This window comes from Peromyscus californicus, unplaced genomic scaffold, assembly GCF_007827085.1.
Source record: "Peromyscus californicus insignis strain IS unplaced genomic scaffold, ASM782708v3 Scaffold_11__1_contigs__length_118956290, whole genome shotgun sequence".
In the NCBI taxonomy this organism is placed as follows: Eukaryota; Metazoa; Chordata; class Mammalia; order Rodentia; family Cricetidae; genus Peromyscus; species Peromyscus californicus.
This window is the reverse complement of record NW_026294402.1, coordinates 27,868,629-27,889,632: the sequence shown is the minus strand read 5'-3', so window position 1 is coordinate 27,889,632 and position 21,004 is coordinate 27,868,629. Positions and strand designations below refer to the sequence as shown.

The 21,004-nt window shown below is 45.5% G+C and overlaps 1 protein-coding gene across 1 annotated transcript in view; it reads left to right on the top strand.

Moving 5' to 3' along the window:
* Fli1 (Fli-1 proto-oncogene, ETS transcription factor) overlaps positions 1-20,725 on the top strand; it is a 119,818-nt gene extending 99,093 nt beyond the window's left edge. Inside the window, exons 6-9 of the mRNA XM_052755994.1 lie at positions 13,302-13,367; positions 15,745-15,804; positions 17,743-17,790; positions 19,138-20,725. Coding sequence (XP_052611954.1) covers positions 13,302-13,367; positions 15,745-15,804; positions 17,743-17,790; positions 19,138-19,667 — 704 coding nt within the window. The 3' untranslated portion in view covers positions 19,668-20,725. The remainder of the gene's footprint in view (positions 1-13,301; positions 13,368-15,744; positions 15,805-17,742; positions 17,791-19,137) is intronic.
* The last annotated feature ends 279 nt before the right edge of the window (positions 20,726-21,004 follow it).

Below are 21,004 nucleotides of genomic sequence, written 5' to 3'. Positions count from 1 at the left end.
ACTCCCCTTCCCCCAGCCAGGGTAGAGGACAGGTTCTGAAATTTCCTCTTGCACTTCCATTCAACTGTGTCTCAATTCCTATGGGTGCAGTGGTTAAATGCCTTGACAAAAACAACCTGAGGAAGAAAGGGTTTCTTTAGGATCACACTTCAGTGTCTGTCATGGTGGGACAGTCCTGGAGTTAGGAGCTCGGACAACTGGTCGCATTGCATCCCCAGTCAGGAAGCAGAACAACGATGCCTCTGCTCAGCTCCCTTCCTCTTTTCAATCGAGTCCAGGATCCAAGCCTAGGGAATGGCGCCACCCACTTCTATCACAATCAACTGAATCAAGGTAGTTCCTCACAGGCCTGGCCTGTGATGTCTCCTTGATCTTGTCAACTTGATGTTATTAACCATCACAGGATGCCAGAAGACCCATTTCCTTCAGGAAGCTGGTGTTGTCTGCTTGTTAAATCCATATGACTGTACCAATTCTCGCAATGGTCCAAAAATTCTCAATTTTACCTGTGTTCAAGAGGCATATTAGTTTGTCCCACAAATCTTTCTGTAGCTTAGTCCTTAGAACTGGAAGCTTCCACTGTTTCTGCAGCGTTATCCCCACACCACCCTCACCTTCAGAGCCCACACTTTATAATTTATATAATGATACCTATAGCCTTTTGAGCTGAGTGTTACACTCAAGAGAATGAAAAGACAATGAGCTTTAGTAAATGATGTATTATACCAAATAACATTATTACCTATCAATTAATTGCAATCAATTTAGTCTGAAAAATGAGAGTGGGACATGGACAGTAGTCCAGGAAATCAGGTTGTAATGCTCTCCTTGGATGAGGTGCAGATCAACAAGACCCGCCAGGATGCTACCTCACCTAAGCTCCCTCCATGCATTTGAGCCTGCCTATGTTGGGGAACAGAGGAAGGAAGTTGGAGCTGAGTGGGGGGGTCCTTAGAACTGGAGGCTTCCATTGTTCCTGCACTGCCATTCCCTTTCCACCCTCACCGTAAGAGCCCACATGTTATCCCTACACTAAATGACAAATGTAGCTTCTTGGTTTACACCACAGGGCTTACCTCTTGTCCCTGAGCCAGGAGACACCAGCCCCCTCTGACCATTCTGACTCCTCAGAAGTTCTCCTTTAGACCAACCTGCTTTCCTTGCACATGTCATTGCTTTTATGCCTATCAGAGCTTCTCTTAGATGCTTCCTGGAGAAATAAAGGAGGCTGCAGATGCCCATACGTCCTGCAACGCTAATAATGGTGACAGGGGATGCATGTGCCCTGGTGCATTTTTATAAAGAACACGATTCCTGTAAGCACTTGAAGGTAGACGGGCAAAGGTACAAGGCTGTGGGGAAAGAATGTGTGGGTAATGACACCCTGGGTAGCTTTCCAACCTGACTCAGCTTCCTCTTGCTTCTCCGGCCTGGGCAGGCAGGGCCCTTCTGACTGTGGTGCTCTGTGGCTGAAGCTCCACCCCCGACACAAATGTCCCAGTGGCTGTTCACACTTGCTGGACTTGGCCTGGCCTGGCAGTTCCTATATCAGTCCTGCCATCTCTACCCAATTTCTCTTTGACTAAGAGATCTGTCTCACTCCACACAATGAAGCTAAAAAGTCAGCACGAAACTGATCTTAGTTGATTAACACCTTCACCATGGATGGAGTCTGGTTTGTGATGGAAACTAAAAGTGGCCCCATTGGCTGTTTGAAGGAGAAAGGTCAAGAGAAGGAAGACTGTCCACAAATGGTTTTGATGCCCACCGGTGGCAGCCTCAACCCAGAGTAGCCAGAGGCACTTGTATTGTCCAATATACTGACTTAGATATTCCAAGACAGGGGACTTATTTAGGGGCAGTGGCCACCAGAAAGTGCAGCTAGCCTTTCACATCCAGGGCTTTGACACTGGCAGCTTCAACCAACTGTTGATGGATCAAAGTGTAGCCTACTGAACAAGCGAGTATACTGTCATTCCCTAAACAACGCAGGATAGCAGTGAGTTGCGCTGCGTTAGATGTTATAAGTGATCTTAGATGCTCCTCCGGTGGTACAATGAGTTATTGCGCTTTACTTATACAGCGGCATTATGCATGCGTGGAGGCAGTCCCCAAGTTGTGAGGCAGTGTAAGTGATCCAGGAACTGGCAATCTATGGGAGGAAAAGTGTGGGTTCTATTATAGTATTGCATCATTTTATAAAGAATTTGCGAGGTGGGGAGGTGGCTCAGCCATTAAAGGCTAGGCTCAGAACCAAAATAAAGAATTTGAGCATCTGTGGGTCTTGGTGTTTGATAGAGACTCCGAAACCAGTCACCCTCAAGTACAAAGGAAAGACTATATTTACAAAAACTAATTTTCTGCATGCTTCTTTCTATCTAATATCTGTCTGTCTGTCATCTATCTATCTATCTACACACAAAAAGGAATAGATCTGTCTTTTTCTCTATATGAAGAGGAAAAAGAGAAATAGAAACAGAGTCCTAGAAGGTCCTCTTGAGCCAGATGAAAAAAATCCATCTTCTGGCTAACAAGCGCTCTAAGTAGCATAGTTTGTTATTTTCATATGAAAACCTTTCCTGAGCATGTTTATAGATGTAACAGCTTCCTCTCTTCAGAGAAGCCTCCATTTAAGATCACAAAGCTCATTTCTCCTGAAGGATCCCCATGGAAAAGAAGATGAAGTCTCTGAGGAAGAAACTCTGGGGCTGGAATAGGAGTGTGAGGAGCTTTTCCTCTCTCTCGGGAATCAGTAGATCCCACGAGTGAAGACTGAGAGGCTTCTTCTGTCTCTTCGGTGCTGTTTGAATTCCTGTCAGGCACAAGCTAAACAGAGAATAATAACATTAAGTAGGATAATTACTTATATGTCAAAATCCAACAAACCTTCAAAGCCCAAATCAATCATACCTGGCTCAGAGTGTGTTTACCTTACCTCTGCAAACTGAGTCTCTTCCCTGAGCCCCATATCCACAAGCTATTTCTGGACCTAATTACAGATTACCTTGTCATCTTTAATTGTGAGTTTTGCCCAGTATTCTTTCCTCCCACCCTGTAGATTTTCAGTAAATAACATTGACAATTGATGGATTCACTGGGAAAGAAAAGCTAATCTTTTTCAATTGAGCTAAATATTTACTCAGTCTTCCTCCACTAAAGAAAGAACCAGAAGAAATTAGCTTAGCTAGCACAAGAAAAATGAATTCCTTCTCTCCTATGAATAACACCTAAAAGGGGGGGGGGATGGCTTCCCGTGTAACATGCTGCACAAATAGGAAGACCTGAGTTCAGGTCCCAAGTACTCACATCCAAAAAAAGAAACACAGGCAAGGTGGCAGGCATCTGTCATCCCAGCCTGGAAATAAAGACATCTGGGAACAGGGGGCTCACTGGCCAGCCAGTCACCGGCCAAAACAGTGAACTTCAGATTCTGTGAACAGGCCTCCCGTTCCGTGATAGAGTGGGACCATATTCTGCTACCAAAACTGGGACCATTTTCACAGAGACTCAGAGGTAAGACTCCAGGTTCGACATGACCTACTCACCTGCCAGGCCAGAGCAAAGCAATGTAGTTTCCTTTAGTTTGACCTCACCTGTCCACCTCCCCCATGATGACACCAAAGATACGTCCTTCCCTGGAAACCGCTTCAGCTCTTCAGCTGCCTGTCAGAAGGCCAGTGAAGGACCTCCTCTCAAAACAGTAGCACTCATACTACTGAATGCTAATAATAATGTGGAGAACAATAGAGGCATATACTCAAAGCCCACCTCCGGCCTCCACATGTACATACCAAGGTGAGCGAACTAGCACATACTCATGCGTATGTACGCATACACCAAAACACTAACTGGAACACCATGAACTAGAATTCTGTAGGACACTTTGGAGTGTGTGAAGCCTCTTTGTATACATGATCTCTTCTATTCTCCAAAGATCTCTGTGAGGATTAAGTATACTGTTAACTCTCAGGAAGTCTGAAATTTACAACTAATCAGTTCTTTTCCACAAGACTATACCTCTCATGAACTGAGGTCAGAGAGGTGAAGTCACTTGCCAAGGTTCACACAGCACATAAATGGTGAGGAGGGAATTGGAATACAGAGTGGGAACCTCCAAATCCTGAGTTCCTTCCTTTGCAGCCAATGGTTTTACTGTTTGGAAACAGTGAGATTGCTTCCCCCAAAATATCTTTAAAGCATTAAATGACACCCCAACATAGTCCAGTGCTTGGTAAGATTCCGTTATCATTTTTCCAAAGAGACAAAAAACTGTTCTTGGTATAATTTTGAAAAATCTGCAAACCTAAAAAGCTTTGGCTTGCTCGCATAGTTATTCACCAGCCCTGCCCAATAGCCTAGATCAGTTTAAAGAAAGTCAGTTCTGATACTCTGAGTCATATTTTCAATTTCTATTAAAATTCTTACGTGGTCACATATGCTGTCTCCCAGCTTTGGACCTTGAGTCCTATACTCATTTGCATGTCTGGCTTAGATCATGTCTGGGGTCCCTCGAAGTCTGAAACAGGGCCTCCCATTCTGTGATAGAATGGGACCATATTCTGCTACCAAAACTTGGGACCATTTTCTCAGAAACTCAGAGGTAAGACTCCAGGTTCGACATGGTCTTCTCACCTGCCAGGCCAGAGCAAAGCAATGTAGTTTCCTTTAGTTTGACCTCACCTGTCCACCTCCCCCATGATGACACCAAAGATACGTCCTTCCCTGGAAACCGCTTCAGCTCTTCAGCTGCCTGTCAGAAGGCCAGTCTCAGGAAATGTTGAATAGCCCGTCTTAAGTCACCGATTGGGAGATGGGCCCGAGTCTGAATAAGCAGAAATCAGCAGGCTGTTTAACTACTGGGCCTGCTCACCCTTTTCTGACCCTCATCCAAACAGTGGAAAGACCCTGTAGAGCTTTTAGATCTTACTGTCCTCCAGCATCAAGCAGCTCCCACTAGACGTGAACTAACAAAAAGGAGCCGAGTGTCCCGAAAGTCTTTGCTCTCAACCCAGGACAATCCCAGTGCTTGTCAGAGGGAAACGATGGTGCTGCAGAGAGCTCCATTTGAGTCAGGTTAGACGGTCCGAATCTTTGCTCAAATTATATGTTTTCAGGGGGGCCCTCATACCCAGCCCTGCCTACTCCCTCTCCCGGCTTGCTTTGCTCCATCCCATTCAGCACCTTCTAATCTACTGCACAGTTTACTATTTGTTTTGAATTAACTTCCACAGAGGAAGGGTGTTTGCCTAGCCAATGTTGTATTCTAGGCACATAAATGTGTCTGGCAACAGAGCAGGCATTCAATAAAACTTGGTGGAATGAATGACTATGTAGTGGGATGTGTCCGCTCAACCCGATAAGCTAGTACAGGGGTGGGGCAGGCAGGGACAAAGGTGACTAAGATCCAGTCCCTCTGCTGCAGAGAAGATCACCTAGCCAGCAAGGTGTCATACTTAAGAATGGCACTGGACAGCTGAGCACACAAGAACAGTAAACATGAAACAAGTGGCCGGTGAGTCGTGACCTGAAGAAAGGTATGCAAAAGTTGAACTGTGAGGCAGATGTAGGATTCAATGCCCATGGCAAAGGAGGACATCTTGTGGGCAAAGTGGGTACTCTGTCTGCAGGGTCAGGGGGCCAAACATAAACAATGCTGCATTACCTAAGCGAGCCGTTATGTTTTCCTTTTTCCTAGCTGGAATGCTCTTAATCCTGTGGTCCATCGGACCAAAGAAGTATGAATTTAGTTGTGTCTACACAACCCAGTGTGGAGGGGAATTTTGGCAAACACCCAATTCATCTAGTCAATCTGAATTCCTTTTCCACATGTGCCCCCAAGCCCCACTTTGAGGCCTTATCAAAATAAATAGTCCATTCAGACATCTGTGCCATTTGGAGAGAAAGCCCACAGGGCAGACAGAAAGAAGGACCCTGGCTCTGCAGGGTGCCTTGCAGGATGGTGGCAAGGCTGTGCCCAGAACCGGCTCGCTCTTTGTCAAACCTTTCATATTTTAAGCCACCCTTTCTTTCCAGCATTTTCCTCCTGTGTCTTCTTTTCCTTCTGCACATAGACTACCTTAAACACTGCCTCCATTGTGCTATGCAGTGGGGCTGGTCCTGAGGCTAAGGGGCTGTTTGGATTCCAGGACAGTATCTTTGAGAAAAGGAAATGTGAGCCAGGATGTTTTCTCTTGAGTCTGTGAGTTCCAAGCTAGAGCGAAGACTTCCCTTTTTAACTCCCTCCTCCTGCAGTTTTGGGGGATGCCAAGGTCTTCTGTAGCTCCGTGGAACAAAAACGCCACTGGAGGAAAGGCTTAGAGAATGGATTAAATGATGTGGGGACTCGTCCTGAGCCTCAGGACCAGTTAAACAGGAACCTGAGCAGTCCACAGTCATGGAAGAAACAAAAGCTGGCCATGCCTAGCCACTGGCCCTCTCTGTCTTCTGAGACCATGTTTCTCAAACCAGGGTTCTAGCGGATCCACCTCCTCCTTTGGAAGAAACTCACATCTTGGAATCACTGTCCAAGGACACCAGAGTAAAGCTGACCCTTTGGGACTCTTGAGCTCCTGTTCCTTCTCAAGGTCTTCCTGGTTTTTGTTTGTTTGTTTGTTTGTTTTGTTTTTTGAGACAGGGTTTCTCTGTGTAGCTTTGCGCCTTTCCTGGAACTCACTTTGGAGACCAGGCTGGCCTCGAACTCACAGAGATCCACCTGCCTCTGCCTCCCAAGTTCAGGGATTAAAGCGTGTGCCACCACCGCCCAGCATCTCAAGGTCTTCCTGAATGAGCTTTGTGGCCTCCTTTTACTGTAGTGGTAAAGGCAAGATGGAAGAGACTATGTGTATATCATGTACATTTTAAAATTCCTGTTTATGGACAACACGGTTGATCCTCATAGCAAGATTGGAAGGCATTTGCTACCTTGCTTCCCTGACCATCACTACCACCAGACAAGGGTTCTCTGTGTAGCCCTGGCTGTCCTAGCACTCATTCTATGGACCAGAGATTCCCCTGTCTCTGCCTCCTGAGTACTCAAATCAAAGATGTGCGCTACTACTACCAGGCTAGTTATTCTGCTTTTTAGGGAAGCAAAAGTTGAAGTTCAAAAGGACAGAATAACATGACCAAAGGACTAAGATGAATGAAGACAGAGTTGAGATTAGACTCTACTTGATTCCAGGGTCATGTGTAGCCACTGGAATAACCATGAGACTCTAGCAAGAAAGGGCATCACCAGGACAAAGCCCCAAACTGTGCTTAGATTGCCCATCTTCTGGGTTAGTGACTTTTGCCTTGTATTTAAAGTAGGATTCAGGCCAGTAGGTCAGACAAGAGCAAGTCATGACTGATGTAAACAGGGGCATCATAGAAATGACTGCAGATGAGATGCCGTGCCTGAGTTGTGAACTAGGGATTCAGGAAGCAGAGTTGGCTTTTGCAGGAGGGGTTCAGCCCAAAGGAGAGCCCAAAGCAGAGAATCCCAGTCAGGTCGGCGGTCAGAAAAGCCACCTCTACAGAGATATAACCTACTAGAAGCACAGGACCTCAAACAGAAAATCAGCTGAGAAAGTCACAGACACATGCCCTAATACATCTGACTGCCCCCAAACAAAGACCAAGCTTTACCTATTGGGTTCACTGAGTACCCTAAAAGATTGGCAAGCAGACCCAGGTTTTCCAAGCACAAATTGCACAGAGGCTGCCAGCCTGCAACCGCCCCCCCCCCAAAAAAAAGCCAGAAATTCAATGAGAAGTTTCAAGGAAAGTGCATATTTTTCCACCAAGTCATGGCGAGCAGGGCCCAGGGTAGTAAGGGACCAAAAGAGAGCCTTCTGTGTGCTGCTGATGGCTGAAGGATGATGTCACGACAAAGTCAAGAGCTGTGTAGAGGCTGATGCACCTGGGCCTCAGACAGTTGACTGAAGGCATCAGAGTAAAAAACAAGGTCTTTCCAGAGATGAATGCCATATTTCCAGGACTGATTTAACACTGGTGTGTCTATGCCATGGTCACAGCCAGCAAAAGCCTTCCCCTTCCAGCAGGGCTCACAGCTCATATTACTCTACCCTGGGAGGCTGTCTTGGAATCTAAGAGGCCATTTAGTGTCGCATTCAGCCACACTGAGCATTGCATAATGGAGAAACTGTTCAGGGCGCCATAGATGGGAAGCTAAATTATCCACAATGGCTGGCAAAGTCCAGAACCCCCGGCATGAGGCCCAGGTCTCTTTGCTTTGGCGAAAACTGACCTCAGGACTGCCTGAAACCAGAAACCGTAGGCAAAGCCCACTGGTGGTTGCTCAGCAAAGGGATCACAATAGGATTTGTCAACTTAGTACTCCTTAAAGCCAGGGGGTGTCAGCCTTCCCCGAAGTAGAAAGAGAGTTTGTCAGAATCAGGGCATAATTTTCTGCTGATAAAGCCATCTGCCACCACAGAAAAGGCCTGAGAGTGTCACCTTGGGCACTGGCCTGAACTGTCACATTTTTGACACTGAGTTCTTGGCCACCCCAAACTTTTCTTCTCCAAAGCAAGCTGTCAAGAGGCAGACGCCATGCGCCACGTGTGGGGTGTCTGTGTGTGTGCACTCAGCTGCTGGGAGCCACCACAGCCTGTAGGTTGTGCACAGGCTGACACTGGCCATCACCAGACTCTGGAGCCAGGGTGTTTGCTGGCCCCCTGCTCCAGCTTTTCCACGTTGGTTGCAAATAGATCTGTCCGTGTGTCTGGCACTAGAGCTGACCACACTGCTAAGTTTTCACTCGGGGGACATTTAGTAGGAGAAAAAACAATCCCTCATTTTAGTGATGACATTATCCTGTTTAACAATGGGACCAGTTCTGATAAATGCCATTTTGGGTTTTTTTTTTTTTTTTTTTTTTTTTTTTTTTAAGATTTATTTATTATGTATACAGCATGTGTGCTTTCAGGCCAGAAGAGGGCACCAGATCTTGTTACAGATGGTTGTGAGCCACCATGTGGTTGCTGGGAATTGAACTCAGGACCTCTGGAAGAGCAGTCAGTGCTCTTAACCTCTGAGCTATCTCCCCAGCCCCTTTTTTGGGTTATTTTTATACCCATATAAACATCAGAATGTACTTTGGTGGTGATGGCATCACAAGATGATATAACCTTATATGACCACCATCCTATGTGCTATCTCCTGCTGATCCAGGCACGTAAATGAGTGGTACCCAGCTCCTGACCTCCCTGAAGGGTCACGCTTTCAGCTTCCACTTCAAAATAGGTGGACCGCTGCCCAGACAGTGTTGACATAGTGTATAATTCCACACCACAGGCCTAAAGTAGCTAGAGACCTAGTTTAGGAGGTTAAGAGTCTTGGGTGCTTTTCTGCTAGTGGACGACAACAGGGATTGTGTGTATTTAACAAGGAGAAGACATTGTCTATCCAGTCATTTGTTCCACGTGTATTTTTTATGTGCTCACCATGTGCAAGGCACTGTTCTCTGTGTTACCACACACTCCAAACCATGAAAGTAGTCCGCCTGTGAGGACCTGATGGTCCTGTGTGGACAACAAACATGAATTAATGAATGATGAGGTGATAGGTAAGAAAATGGGAAAGGAGGATGAGAAGGATGGAGGGAAGCAGAGGTGGGGTGTAATTGACAATTTGGTCAGCATGTTTCTGCTCCAAGTACTTTTCATATGTGTGGCAATGGTGCAGGTCTTAGGACTGGTGACGTTTCTTTAATGTGGGTCATGCTGGTCCCTGTGCTGGGCTGACTTGAACATTTCACTTCAGCTCCAAGGCTCTCTAGTCTTCAAACATCCAAGGCAGATAGACGGTCTTGGCCTTGGCCTTTCCCGTCTTGATACTTCATTCTCAAACACTGGTTTTAATTCAGTCTTATGTGACGGAGATGTCTCCTGCATCCCAGCCCCTTTGTGGTGCATTACAGTACAGTAGATTGTACTGTAAATGGGCATTGGCTGTGCTTTGCAGACTTAGGGACCAGAGAAAAGATTTCCACATATGTAGAGAGGAGCAAGAAGACTGAGAGGAGGGAAGTCTGTGTTTTCCATGTCTGATTCCACTGAATGGGCCACACGTTGGCTGAAGACGCCTGCTGATGGCATTGGCCATTTATTGCTCTGTGAACTTCGGAATGAGGACACTGCACAGGCTGATTGTGGAGCAGCCTCTCTGTCTAGAACACTTCTGTTTTCACCCATGGGGGGCTGAACAGTTGGCTGAATTGCTAGCCTTTGACACAAGATATGCTTGTGGGAGCATCTGCCTATGAAGCTCAGCATCCCCCGCCCCCGGGGTCTGCTGAATCTTAGAAAAGATGGGCTGTCACCCTCTTCCTCAAGCTTCAACTTCAAAACACTTAGTTACCAAAGAATCGGGTGACTACCCAGGAAATTCATTCCTACCTTCTGGAACTTTCATACACCTGCTCTGTCCTGAGAGTCAGAATAAAATAATAGAAGAAAAGGCAACAAGAAGTCAAAGGTAACTGTAGTCATAGTCCTGAGTGGACTTAGAAAGCAATTATTCAGAACAGTTATAGAAGTGCTTTCTGAGACAAGTGTAGGTTGGGAACTTTAAGACATCTTAGGGGTGCTTCAGACTTCAGATGTCATACATCAATTCCTAGAACTTAATGGGGTCCCCTCCTTTTTACTTACTGTACTGGCTAGTTTTATGTCAACTTGACACAAGCTAGAGTCATCTGAAAGAAGGGACTCTGAGTTGAGAAAATGCCATGTAAGACCCAGCTGTAAGGTATTTTCTTAATTAGTGATCCATGAGGGAGGGTCCAGCCACTGTGGGTGGTGCCACCCCTGGGCTGGTGGTCCTGGGTTCTATAAGAAAGCAGGCTGAGCAAGCCATGTTGAGCAAGCCAGTAAGCAGCACTCCTCCACAGCCTCTGCATCAGCTCCTGCCTCCAGGTTTCTGCCCTGTCTGAGTTCCTGTCATGACTTCCCTCAGTGATGGACTGTTACCTGGAAGTGTAAGCTGAAACAAACCCTTTCCTCCCCAGGTTGTTTTGGTCATGGTGTCTCATTGCAGCAACAGCAACCCTAAAACAGGCACTTACATTCATCACTTTTAATTCCACTTTCTGTTCTGTCCTTTGAGAATGGCCTCCACCCCCTTAGGTCCTCTGTGCTTTCCCCATAGCTCCTGGGATGCATGAGTCCTTCACACTTGGCCTTCTTGGAGTCACTACATACAGAACCTCCTTTGGCCCTATTGTCTGAATCATGAAAGCCACAAAGATGCTAGCTTAGCTCCCACAAGGTCTTGAATGGTCACTCAACCCTCTCTTCCTGGTCATTTTCTTCTCTCCCTCTACACCCCTATATGCCAGCTTTGCCACAGCACCACACCACCCATCTCTGTTCCTGGCTGCATGGCTCACTCTCTACCCTCCAGTTAGGTCCCACTCAAGTCCCACAGGCCCCCAGTGCTACTTACCTTTTCCTCCTTAGTCTCCAGTAAGCCAGTGACATCTAAACCATGTCTTTGGCACACGACGACAATACCTGACTATCTTGGGGACTGCGTCATGTCTAAATGTAAGGACCTTGTTTTGTTCGGCACTTCATGTATACAACACAGTACAAAAAGTTGGTCCCAAATCAGTGACCAGTGATGGGAAGTCAAACTAGCAACCTGTTCCTGACCAAAGAAAAACTTAGCTGACTCTCCCCTTGCCCGTGGCTTATCTTAAAGCTACATGCACTTCGTGGGGCTTCACAGACCCCTTCAGAAAGTGTCCGTAAAGTCGTCAGCCTCATTCCAAGCTCACAACCATTGCTTCTTGGCTTACCGTTTGCTTGTTTTTAAGCAAGGAGAGTCTGTTTTCAAGAAATAAGGGAAAAATAGGTCAAAAATAAAAACATACAACTTAAAGGAGTTGAGTTGTGACTCCTTCCTGCTCCCCGTCTCCCTCTCCAGCTGCACACACACACACACACACACACACCGCCCCATGCTCTGTTTTGCTTTTTGTGCCAATTGCTAAAGACTATAATTTTAAAAACTGAACCGACTTTTCCAGAGCCATGAGGAATGTGCATGTGCACATGGATTTTTCCAGAGGGACACTTCCTGTCTTTCGGTTCATCTTAGCCAGTTCTAGTGAAGCCAGGCAATCAGATGCATGCATACATGTATGCATCCATCCATCCATTCAACCCTCCATCCATCCATCCATCCTCTCGGCCCTTATTCCAATTTGTCTGAGAGGCTCAGGACAGCCCAATGGGGATGGTTTCTGCTGCACCCTGGGAGACAGTTGTTTGATGAGGTTTGTGTTCCGGGTATTCAGATGGTTTTTATGGTTCCTTTGTTGTTCAGGGAAAGACTTTGAGTCATAATTCTGTATCCTTACCCTTCTGGTAGGTCTGTACCATGTCTCAATGGGACTCGCACAATGCAAAAGGAAATGAGGACTGTTTCTAGGCAGTTACTTAAGCAGTTTCTGAACATGATTGTGGAATCAGAAAAGTTGAGTACCACAAAGTTCAGAGTCCATATAGTACCAGCCTGCCTAGCTGGAACATCTCTGTCTGCTCATTCCTTGCTCAGCCTTAGTTCCAACCATCCCTCTAGCCTTTCCTCTTTCTGTGTGGTTATCAGACTAAGCTCTTTCCTGCCTATAGAAATGTCTGAGAGGCCTTGGACAGCCTACAGTGTGGGCACACCTCTGACTGTCGTTCCACAGCCCTGGTGCCATGAGGTGATGCTGGAGTTGGCCTTGCAGGAGTATCATAGACCTGGACTTTGAGATGCTCTGCCCAGGGGACCTTTCATCCAGACACCACTCCTCAGCTCTTCAGAGCTGACCAAGACCCTTGCTAGTCATCTTTGAATAGGTGTTTTCCCCTTACTTTATGGTAGTTTATATTTTTAGAAAACCTTACAAGGTAGCTCACAGGTATTCTCGCTTGATCATTAGCATAACCCCATAAGGTAGACAATTCATACAAAAATTTCCTTCTATAAAGACAAGGATCAGAGAAGTCTTATGATCCATCCCACATCTCACAACAAATAGTGACAGGGACAGAATTTGAGCCAATCCTCCAACTTCAAGTTCAGGATCCTTCCTACTGTTTCAGCTCCCAGATGAGACAATCTCAAAATTAGAGTTAATATGTTTCCATCACCCTACCCCACAGTCCTCAGGGAAGAGTATACTTCAGAAATTTAGTGGTGTTTAGCTAACTATTGCTGAAATAAATTTAACCTCCTCTGATCACCAAGAGAGCATCTTCATATTGCCAAACAAACCTAACGTGCCCCCATTTGTTATTTCTCAACAGACCCTTCTTATGACTCAGTCAGGAGAGGAGGATGGAGCAATAACATGAACTCTGGCCTCAACAAAAGTAAGTAAATAGCAAACCATTCTTTGGGACGGAAATACTTTCTGGGAGCTGGAAGTTGGGAGGTGGGAATAGGGTTGTGAGACACGCACTAGGAACAAGCATTTGTCCCCATGCTGTCTGATTCGATATCAATATGAATTTGCAGGGGCTGTTCATAATTTTGAGGTTTGTTTTGCTGCACTTGGCTTGGTTTTAGAACTTCTAAAGTTTGAAGGTTTCTTGGGACAAGTTGATTCATAAAAGAAAAAATGACTGGTCCAGATTTTGTTATTTCAGACAGGACAGCAAATCTCTAGGACTTGGATTCTCCACTTGACAGGGCTTAGTCATGCCCATGTCCCTAGCCCCAGTCAGAGAGACTGGCATGAAGGATAACATATGAGGAGACGTTGTGTGTCACAAACACTAATTTGTCCTGCAGTGACGAGGTGATGTGAAAGCCACCCAGTATCTTCCATTGAGGGGTGATGAAAGAGAATGATTCACTCCTCGACCAATGTGTCCACATTACTGTCTCCAAGAAGTAAAACTGCTGGGAAATGGAAGGGAGGTAAAGCAAATTATTTTGAGAATGAGGCTGCGATTGTACAAGCGATAACCAGGGTCTATCTCAGTTATGAGTGTGTATTATTTGTTCATTCTGCATACAGCATGTGGCTCTGTGGGACTCTCAAAGATGAGCCAGGCACAGACCAGAGGGTTAGGCACAGGAAAGAAATCAGGTACACACACAACATTTTTAATCTACATAAGGAATGCCTGCACACCTGCTACCATTTGAGTTAGTGCTACAAGAACAGGCCAGGTTTAGGTCTAGGGAGCGAGAGAAGATAGGTGAGCCTGGAGAGGTGGAGGTCAGAGGAGACCATGGTGGCATGTCCGGCAGTGAGACCTTCAGACTCCTGGAGTTGAGGATGTGTGCTGGACAAAAGGTAAGAAAGGGATTGTGAATGGTGCTGTGAAAATAGACCTTAATTCTTAGTCTAAAGGAGTCACTGAAATGCTCAACAGAATAATGGGTCAGTGGGAAGAGAGAGCTGGGTGAGGAATCCAGTCACACCCAGCCACAGACCACACAAAAAGCAGCACACATTCAAAATTGGGAAGCCAGAGAGGAATGGAGAGGGCATGTGTGAGATACCATGAATGGTCCCTCACAAAATGCAAAATCATAGGAAACAGGTGATCTTTGCTCAAATGTCACTTCCTCAGGAGAGATGCCTATAAAGATCCTGTTTTTTTTTTTTTTTTAACTTATCTGTTTGCATGGGGAGACACATGTGTGTGCATTGGGCGGGGGGAGCACATGTGTGGGCACTTTCCCGTGCATGCACATGGAGACCAAAGGAAGACATTGATCCATTGCTCTGTCTTGTCCCCTGAGGCAAGGTCTCTCTCTAAACCTGGAGCTCCCTGTTTCTCAGCAATCCTCTTGTCTCTGCTAGCACCACCCACTTCCTGGGACCCAAGTTACAGATGCATGCAGCCACACTACACTTTTTTACGTGAATGCTCAGGATCTGGACTCATGTCCCCGTGCTTCTCTAGCAAACACTTTTACCCACTCTCCCAGGTCGAGGTCCCACTTTTCAAATGAACTTTACAACCCCGTATCAGCAGGCATTGTTTCATGTTGTCTGTCCTGTTAAAATATATAAGTTCGTTGCTCAATTTCCTGCCTGGAGACCAGTGCCAGCATAGCAACATGGTAAGTATTCACAGTAAAATTAACTCATGAGTCAATGAGAGAGTGGATAGACAGCAGTTATGTATGGTGATATTTTATTTGTACTGAAATGTGATTTTATTTGTGTGTTAATAAATGAAGTTGCCTGGGGGTCAGAGCTAATAGCAAGCCATAGCAGAAGCTGGGCAGTGGTAGCACACGCCTTTAATCCTAGCATTCCAGAGGCAGAAATCCATCTGGATCTCTGTGTGTTCAAGGATACAGCCAAGCATGGTGACTCACGCCTTTAATCCCAGAAAGCAAGCCTTTAATCCCAGGGAGTGATGGCAGAAAGCAGAAAGATATATAAGGCGTGAAGAGCAGAAACTAGAAGCATTTTGGCTGGTTAAGCTTTCAGGCTTTCGAGCAGCAGTTCAGCTGAGATTCATTCTGGATGAGGACTCAGAGGTTTCTAGTCTGAGGAAACAGGATCAGCTGAGGAATTGGCAAGGTGAGGTTAGCTGTGGCTTGTTCTGCTTCTCTGATCTTCTAGCATTCACCCCAATAACTGGCCTCAGGTTTGATTTTATTAATAAGACCTTCTAAGATTCCTGCTACAGTTATGTACCCTCCTTCTGGGGGATACAAGACAAGAACATTTCTCGCCCATGAGGAACAGTCCACTCATCACCTTGGCCTTCTTCTCCACAGGTCCTCCCCTCGGAGGAGCACAGACCATGGGCAAGAATGCTGAGCAACGGCCCCAGCCAGGTACCTGCCTCAGATGTGTAGCCTCTCCCTTGTGTGTTATGCAACTGTGGATTCCACAGTCAACGGAGGAGTGAGACAGTGGACAGTGGACCCTCCACATCTGTGGGTTCTATGTCTAGGGATCTAACCGACCACAGACCAACCGATAACACTCAGGAAAGGATCTGCATCTGTACTGAATGGATACAGACTTGCGGTCTTTCATGATTCCATCAACAACGCAATACGACCCTTTGCATAGCATTTGTATCCTATAGGTAATCGTGGGATGATTTAAAGAACATGGACGGATATGCATAGATTATATCCAAATGCCCCATTGTCTGTAAAGAACTGGAGCAGCCACAGATTTTAACAGCCTTGATGGGACTTAGGACCAATCCCCTATGTACACCAAGGGGCAACTCTACTTCCTACATTGTCTCTTCTTTCTAAGAGAGTATCTGTGAATGAAGTAGCAAGTACTGGACCCAGGAAACGATTAGTTAAATATCAGACAGAAAAGAGACTTCAAGCTGAAATGGCCCGATGCCTTATTTTGTAGAAGAAGGGAGCAGAGGCCCAGGTGGGCAAAAGGAATTCTTAAAAGACAAGTGGAGCTGAAGCTCCGGAGCCCCTCTTCCCATCCAAGCCTTTTACACGTCACTAAACCCTACTTTGGAGATGCCCTCGCCTAGGGATGGATCTTCTTAGCAGTTAAGGCAGAGGAACTTGGAAGCCATGAACCTAGAGACTCTTACTGCTGAGATGATGTAGAGAGTGCAATCTATAATACCCTCTCCAGCATGACCTCCTGTGACGTGCCGCCCCCACCCCTGTGCTTGCACGCTGACAACAAACAGGAAGTTGACGACCCTACCTTGGCTCAGTTCTTTTCTGAGCCAGCGTCCTCTGATCAGCTTCCCCTCCGGCCACTTTGTCTTCTGGGGAAGGGTCCACACGAAGGCCCTTCACAGATCTGAAGACAGCCGGGGCTCTCAGCGCTCTCAGCGCCACTGTCTTTCATACATGATGTAGCTGAACTAGGATCTAAACAAGCCATTTGCTTTGGGAGGGGCAAACATTCCACCCCAAATACAGAAAGTGAATAAAAGGTGAAATTCAAGTTAAAACCAAGTCAGGTGGAGCAAATTTTTAAAAAGTTCCGGGAAAAAAAAATCTAATACCATCTGCCCAAACTATTTCAGTGTCGTTTAAATAAATATTAAAAGTTAATAAAAAAGAAGGGGGACTAAAAAGCTTTAAGAATGTTTGAGTTAATTCAAAGTTTTAAGAAGAAGCTGCATTAACTTGTTAATAATTACAATTATAACTGGGAAAAACAGTTATTTCATAGCTAAAATATGAATTCTGGTTAGGGCTGACATTTCCAAGCTTAAAATCACAGTATTTTGATGGAAGGGAAGTGTGGCCAGGATCCCAACCCACCCTTCTTAGCTGAGAAAACTGATACCCAGAGGTTGTCCAAAACATGATTCAGTTCGTGACATAGCTGGGACTAGAACCCAGGCTGCCGGGTGGCTTTTATGGTCCATCAGAAAACTCAGACGTGTGTCATGTCTTCAGCATTAGGAAGAGTATTACCGGCTAGTCATCACCTTGGGACCTCCTTAAGCCCGTTTAATAAGCAATCCTTCAGTTTATTCACTGTGTAACAGACTGTTAGCTCCTTTGCAAACCTGTGGGTGATTTGGGGCGGGGCGGGGGGGGGGGGCATAACAACGGCATAATCTAAAAGTTTAGAAACCAAATGTGAAGAAACGGTACTGTTTCTATTCCGTGTTGACGGAGTCGGAACTGTGACCAAGGTCTTTGATCAAGCTTTCCTATGACCCTGAGATAAAGTGGGAACCGTTGAGGTTTCTTCGTCATCGAGCTGCTGCTGTCAACTTGTTCTATGAGGGGTGAAGCAAACTTCTTCTCTTGTTGTTTCCTTAGATCCTTATCAGATCCTGGGCCCAACCAGCAGCCGCCTAGCCAACCCTGGTGAGTTAACCTTGGCTGGCAAGCCTTTCTTTCCAGAATGTTCTCTGTATCTGTAAGGTCACAACAACCTTAGTCCTGAGTCCAGACCTGTCTGGGGAGCTGTCTGTGCTTCCTTAGTCAACCAAAGTTTAGTCGTGCACAGCAACAGTCCGGCACCTGTTAGTGGGTAGCAGTGTCCACTGACTGCAGGTGCTTCTGGAGAACAAAGGTATTCATACTGCACCTCTGCACAGATGTTTATGTTCATGGTCAATGACCCAAGTAGATGTTGCACTGAGGGCAGATGCTCCCAGTTACTCTTCATACGGGGCTCATGAGTAAATGTCCCCAAGTGTTTTGGTTTGAGTATTGTAGTTATCTGGTCTTTTCAAAAGAAATGTGTCTCTAACGAGTCGCACATCAAGTGAACTCGACAATGTGTTAAGGATTTGCTATTAAAAATAACTCTGAAATGTGTTCTTCTAAACCCAAACCATGGAGATTGGGAGTTAGGGGCATCAACATCCAGGCCTGTATGCCTACTGCCCCTGCACACTCCAGGAAACACAAGCTGTGGACGGGCCTCTTCCCTGCTCTTTCGAACTAGACCATTCTTGTCCAGAAGATAAAGACTCTACCCAGCATGCCCTGCTGTTATTTTTACTTCTGTCCATTCTTCTGTGCAGAACTTAACACTAAAAGCCACTCACTAGAACTCTGCTGGAGGACAGTCCACTTAGAGAACCCTTAAGTCCATGAGATACCCTCTCCCTGCAACTCCCCACAGCCACATCCAAGAGGTTCTGGGATGCTTGACACTCCTTAAGGCTGACAGCAAGTGGCTTGAGGGACTTCGGTACTAAGTAGATATTAGATAGTGACTCTGGGCTAGGTAGAAGGAAAGAGTCAAAAATCTTAACCAAAGGATTGGCTTCCCTGAAATTATAACAGCTTACTCAGACAGACAAAGCTAACACTTCATTATCAACCTTTCTGCCCATTTGTCTTAAGATCTAACCTTGCTTAATAAGCTAATCCCAGTGGCAAGCAGGAGAGTTAACAGTATTTATTGTACCTTTCAAACTAGCTGGATAAGAGGATCTTTAGTGATGATCCAGCATTTGAAGTGATGGGCATGCTAATTACCACACTTTGATCATCAGTCACTGTGTACACATGCCAAAGTATCACCCTATGCCCTGTAAATATGTACCGTTCTTATGTGTCTATTTCTGTTTTCCAAAGGACAGGGTTGTCCCCATGATTCTGACATAAGAGGAAATAAAGGGTTTCTTAGGAAGGATGAAAATTGCCATGTCTAAGCATCAGGACTGAGACCGTTCTCTTCTGTTTCCTCACTGCCTGCAGGAAGTGGGCAGATCCAGCTGTGGCAGTTCCTCCTGGAGCTCCTGTCTGACAGTGCCAATGCCAGCTGTATCACCTGGGAGGGGACCAACGGAGAGTTCAAAATGACGGACCCCGATGAGGTAGCCAGGCGCTGGGGAGAGCGGAAGAGCAAGCCCAACATGAATTATGACAAGCTGAGCCGGGCACTCCGATATTACTATGATAAAAACATTATGACCAAAGTGCATGGCAAAAGGTATGCCTACAAATTTGACTTCCATGGCATTGCCCAGGCCCTGCAGCCACATCCAACCGAGTCGTCCATGTACAAGTACCCTTCTGATATCTCCTACATGCCCTCCTACCACGCCCATCAACAGAAGGTGAACTTTGTCCCTCCCCACCCATCCTCCATGCCTGTCACCTCCTCCAGCTTCTTCGGAGCAGCGTCACAATACTGGACCTCCCCCACTGCCGGGATCTACCCCAACCCCAGTGTCCCCCGCCATCCTAACACCCATGTGCCTTCACACTTAGGCAGCTACTACTAGAACTTAACATCAGCGACCTTCTGGCTGCAGCTCAAGCCCTCACTTTTCCTGGATGCTCTGGACTCTAAAGGACCTAAGTGTTCCTGAACAGACAAGAAAACTGGACATTCTTTCTTTTGGATGAAATTTTTGCATTTGTTCTTTTAAATGATTATTTTTATGTCAAAAACTTTTGCTTCCTCTACCTGAAAAAAAAAAATGAATCATTCCATGGGCCAGTACACCAGTTTGGATTCTCAATCTCCTATCATCTAATGAGTTAAATATTTAGGTTACTGGAATGGTTATACCATGGTTCTGAGAAAGAAGTATAAATTTTCTTTGTATTTTTTATGACCAAAGCATTTTCTTATGAACACACGGGTCTCATTGTAGGATTCCATAGGAATCATGGACTTGACCAGTAATGGTCTAGTTTGAGACTTAGTGAAAATCAAGTCAGGATGTTTATAATCTTATCTTAGGAGGACTTAGTTCAGCAGATGGCAACTGGAACACTGGCTTTGAGGCCAGTGAAGTTTTCGCCCAACTGGAATTTAAAAGAAAGATATGTGTGTATGTGTGTATTTAAGAAGCCATGGGTATCACAAGAATCCCTCTCAATGGGCAATATGCACTTGGCTAAACATTGTCTCCAGAAAGAGTCAGAATGTGAACTGAGAGGGTTTAACACAAACACAGACACTCCTGAAGGACAGAGGATTAAATAGCTATTTTTTTTTTAATGACAGTGGGTCCCAGAACTTTGAGAAGTCATAGGGATTTCTAAACTCAGACAGATTCGCAAGCGCTGTGCGTTTGTCAGACCACCAGACCACGGTCAACCAATCAGAAGGCAACTTACTGTATAAATTATGCAGAGTTATTTTCCTATATCTCACAGTATTAAAAATGAATAATTAAAAATTAAAAAGAGTAAATAAACGAGTTGACCTCGGTCACAAATGCAGTTTTACTATCAAATCAATCATTGTTATTTTTTTAAATATAATTTGTACATCTTTTGTCAATCTGTACATTTGGGCTATTTGTACGTTTTTATAGTTGGGTTTTTTTTTTTAAATAAGCATAATGTGACTATTGATGAACAGAAACAGGGCGTTTAAAGTCACCGTGTCCTTAGGAAGAAAAGCCGTGGCACAGTTATTTAACAGGAGCGCCCGAGCTAAAGAAAAGATGTGTTGAGATCTGCAGTGCTTTAGAAATGTTTGTAAATAACAGAGACGCAATGACCCGAAAAGAACAAACCCTGCCTCGTGGACACGAGGGCTTCTCCTACTCCATATATGCAATATATTTTTAGATGAAAAAGTATATATAATTTTGCAAGTAATCGT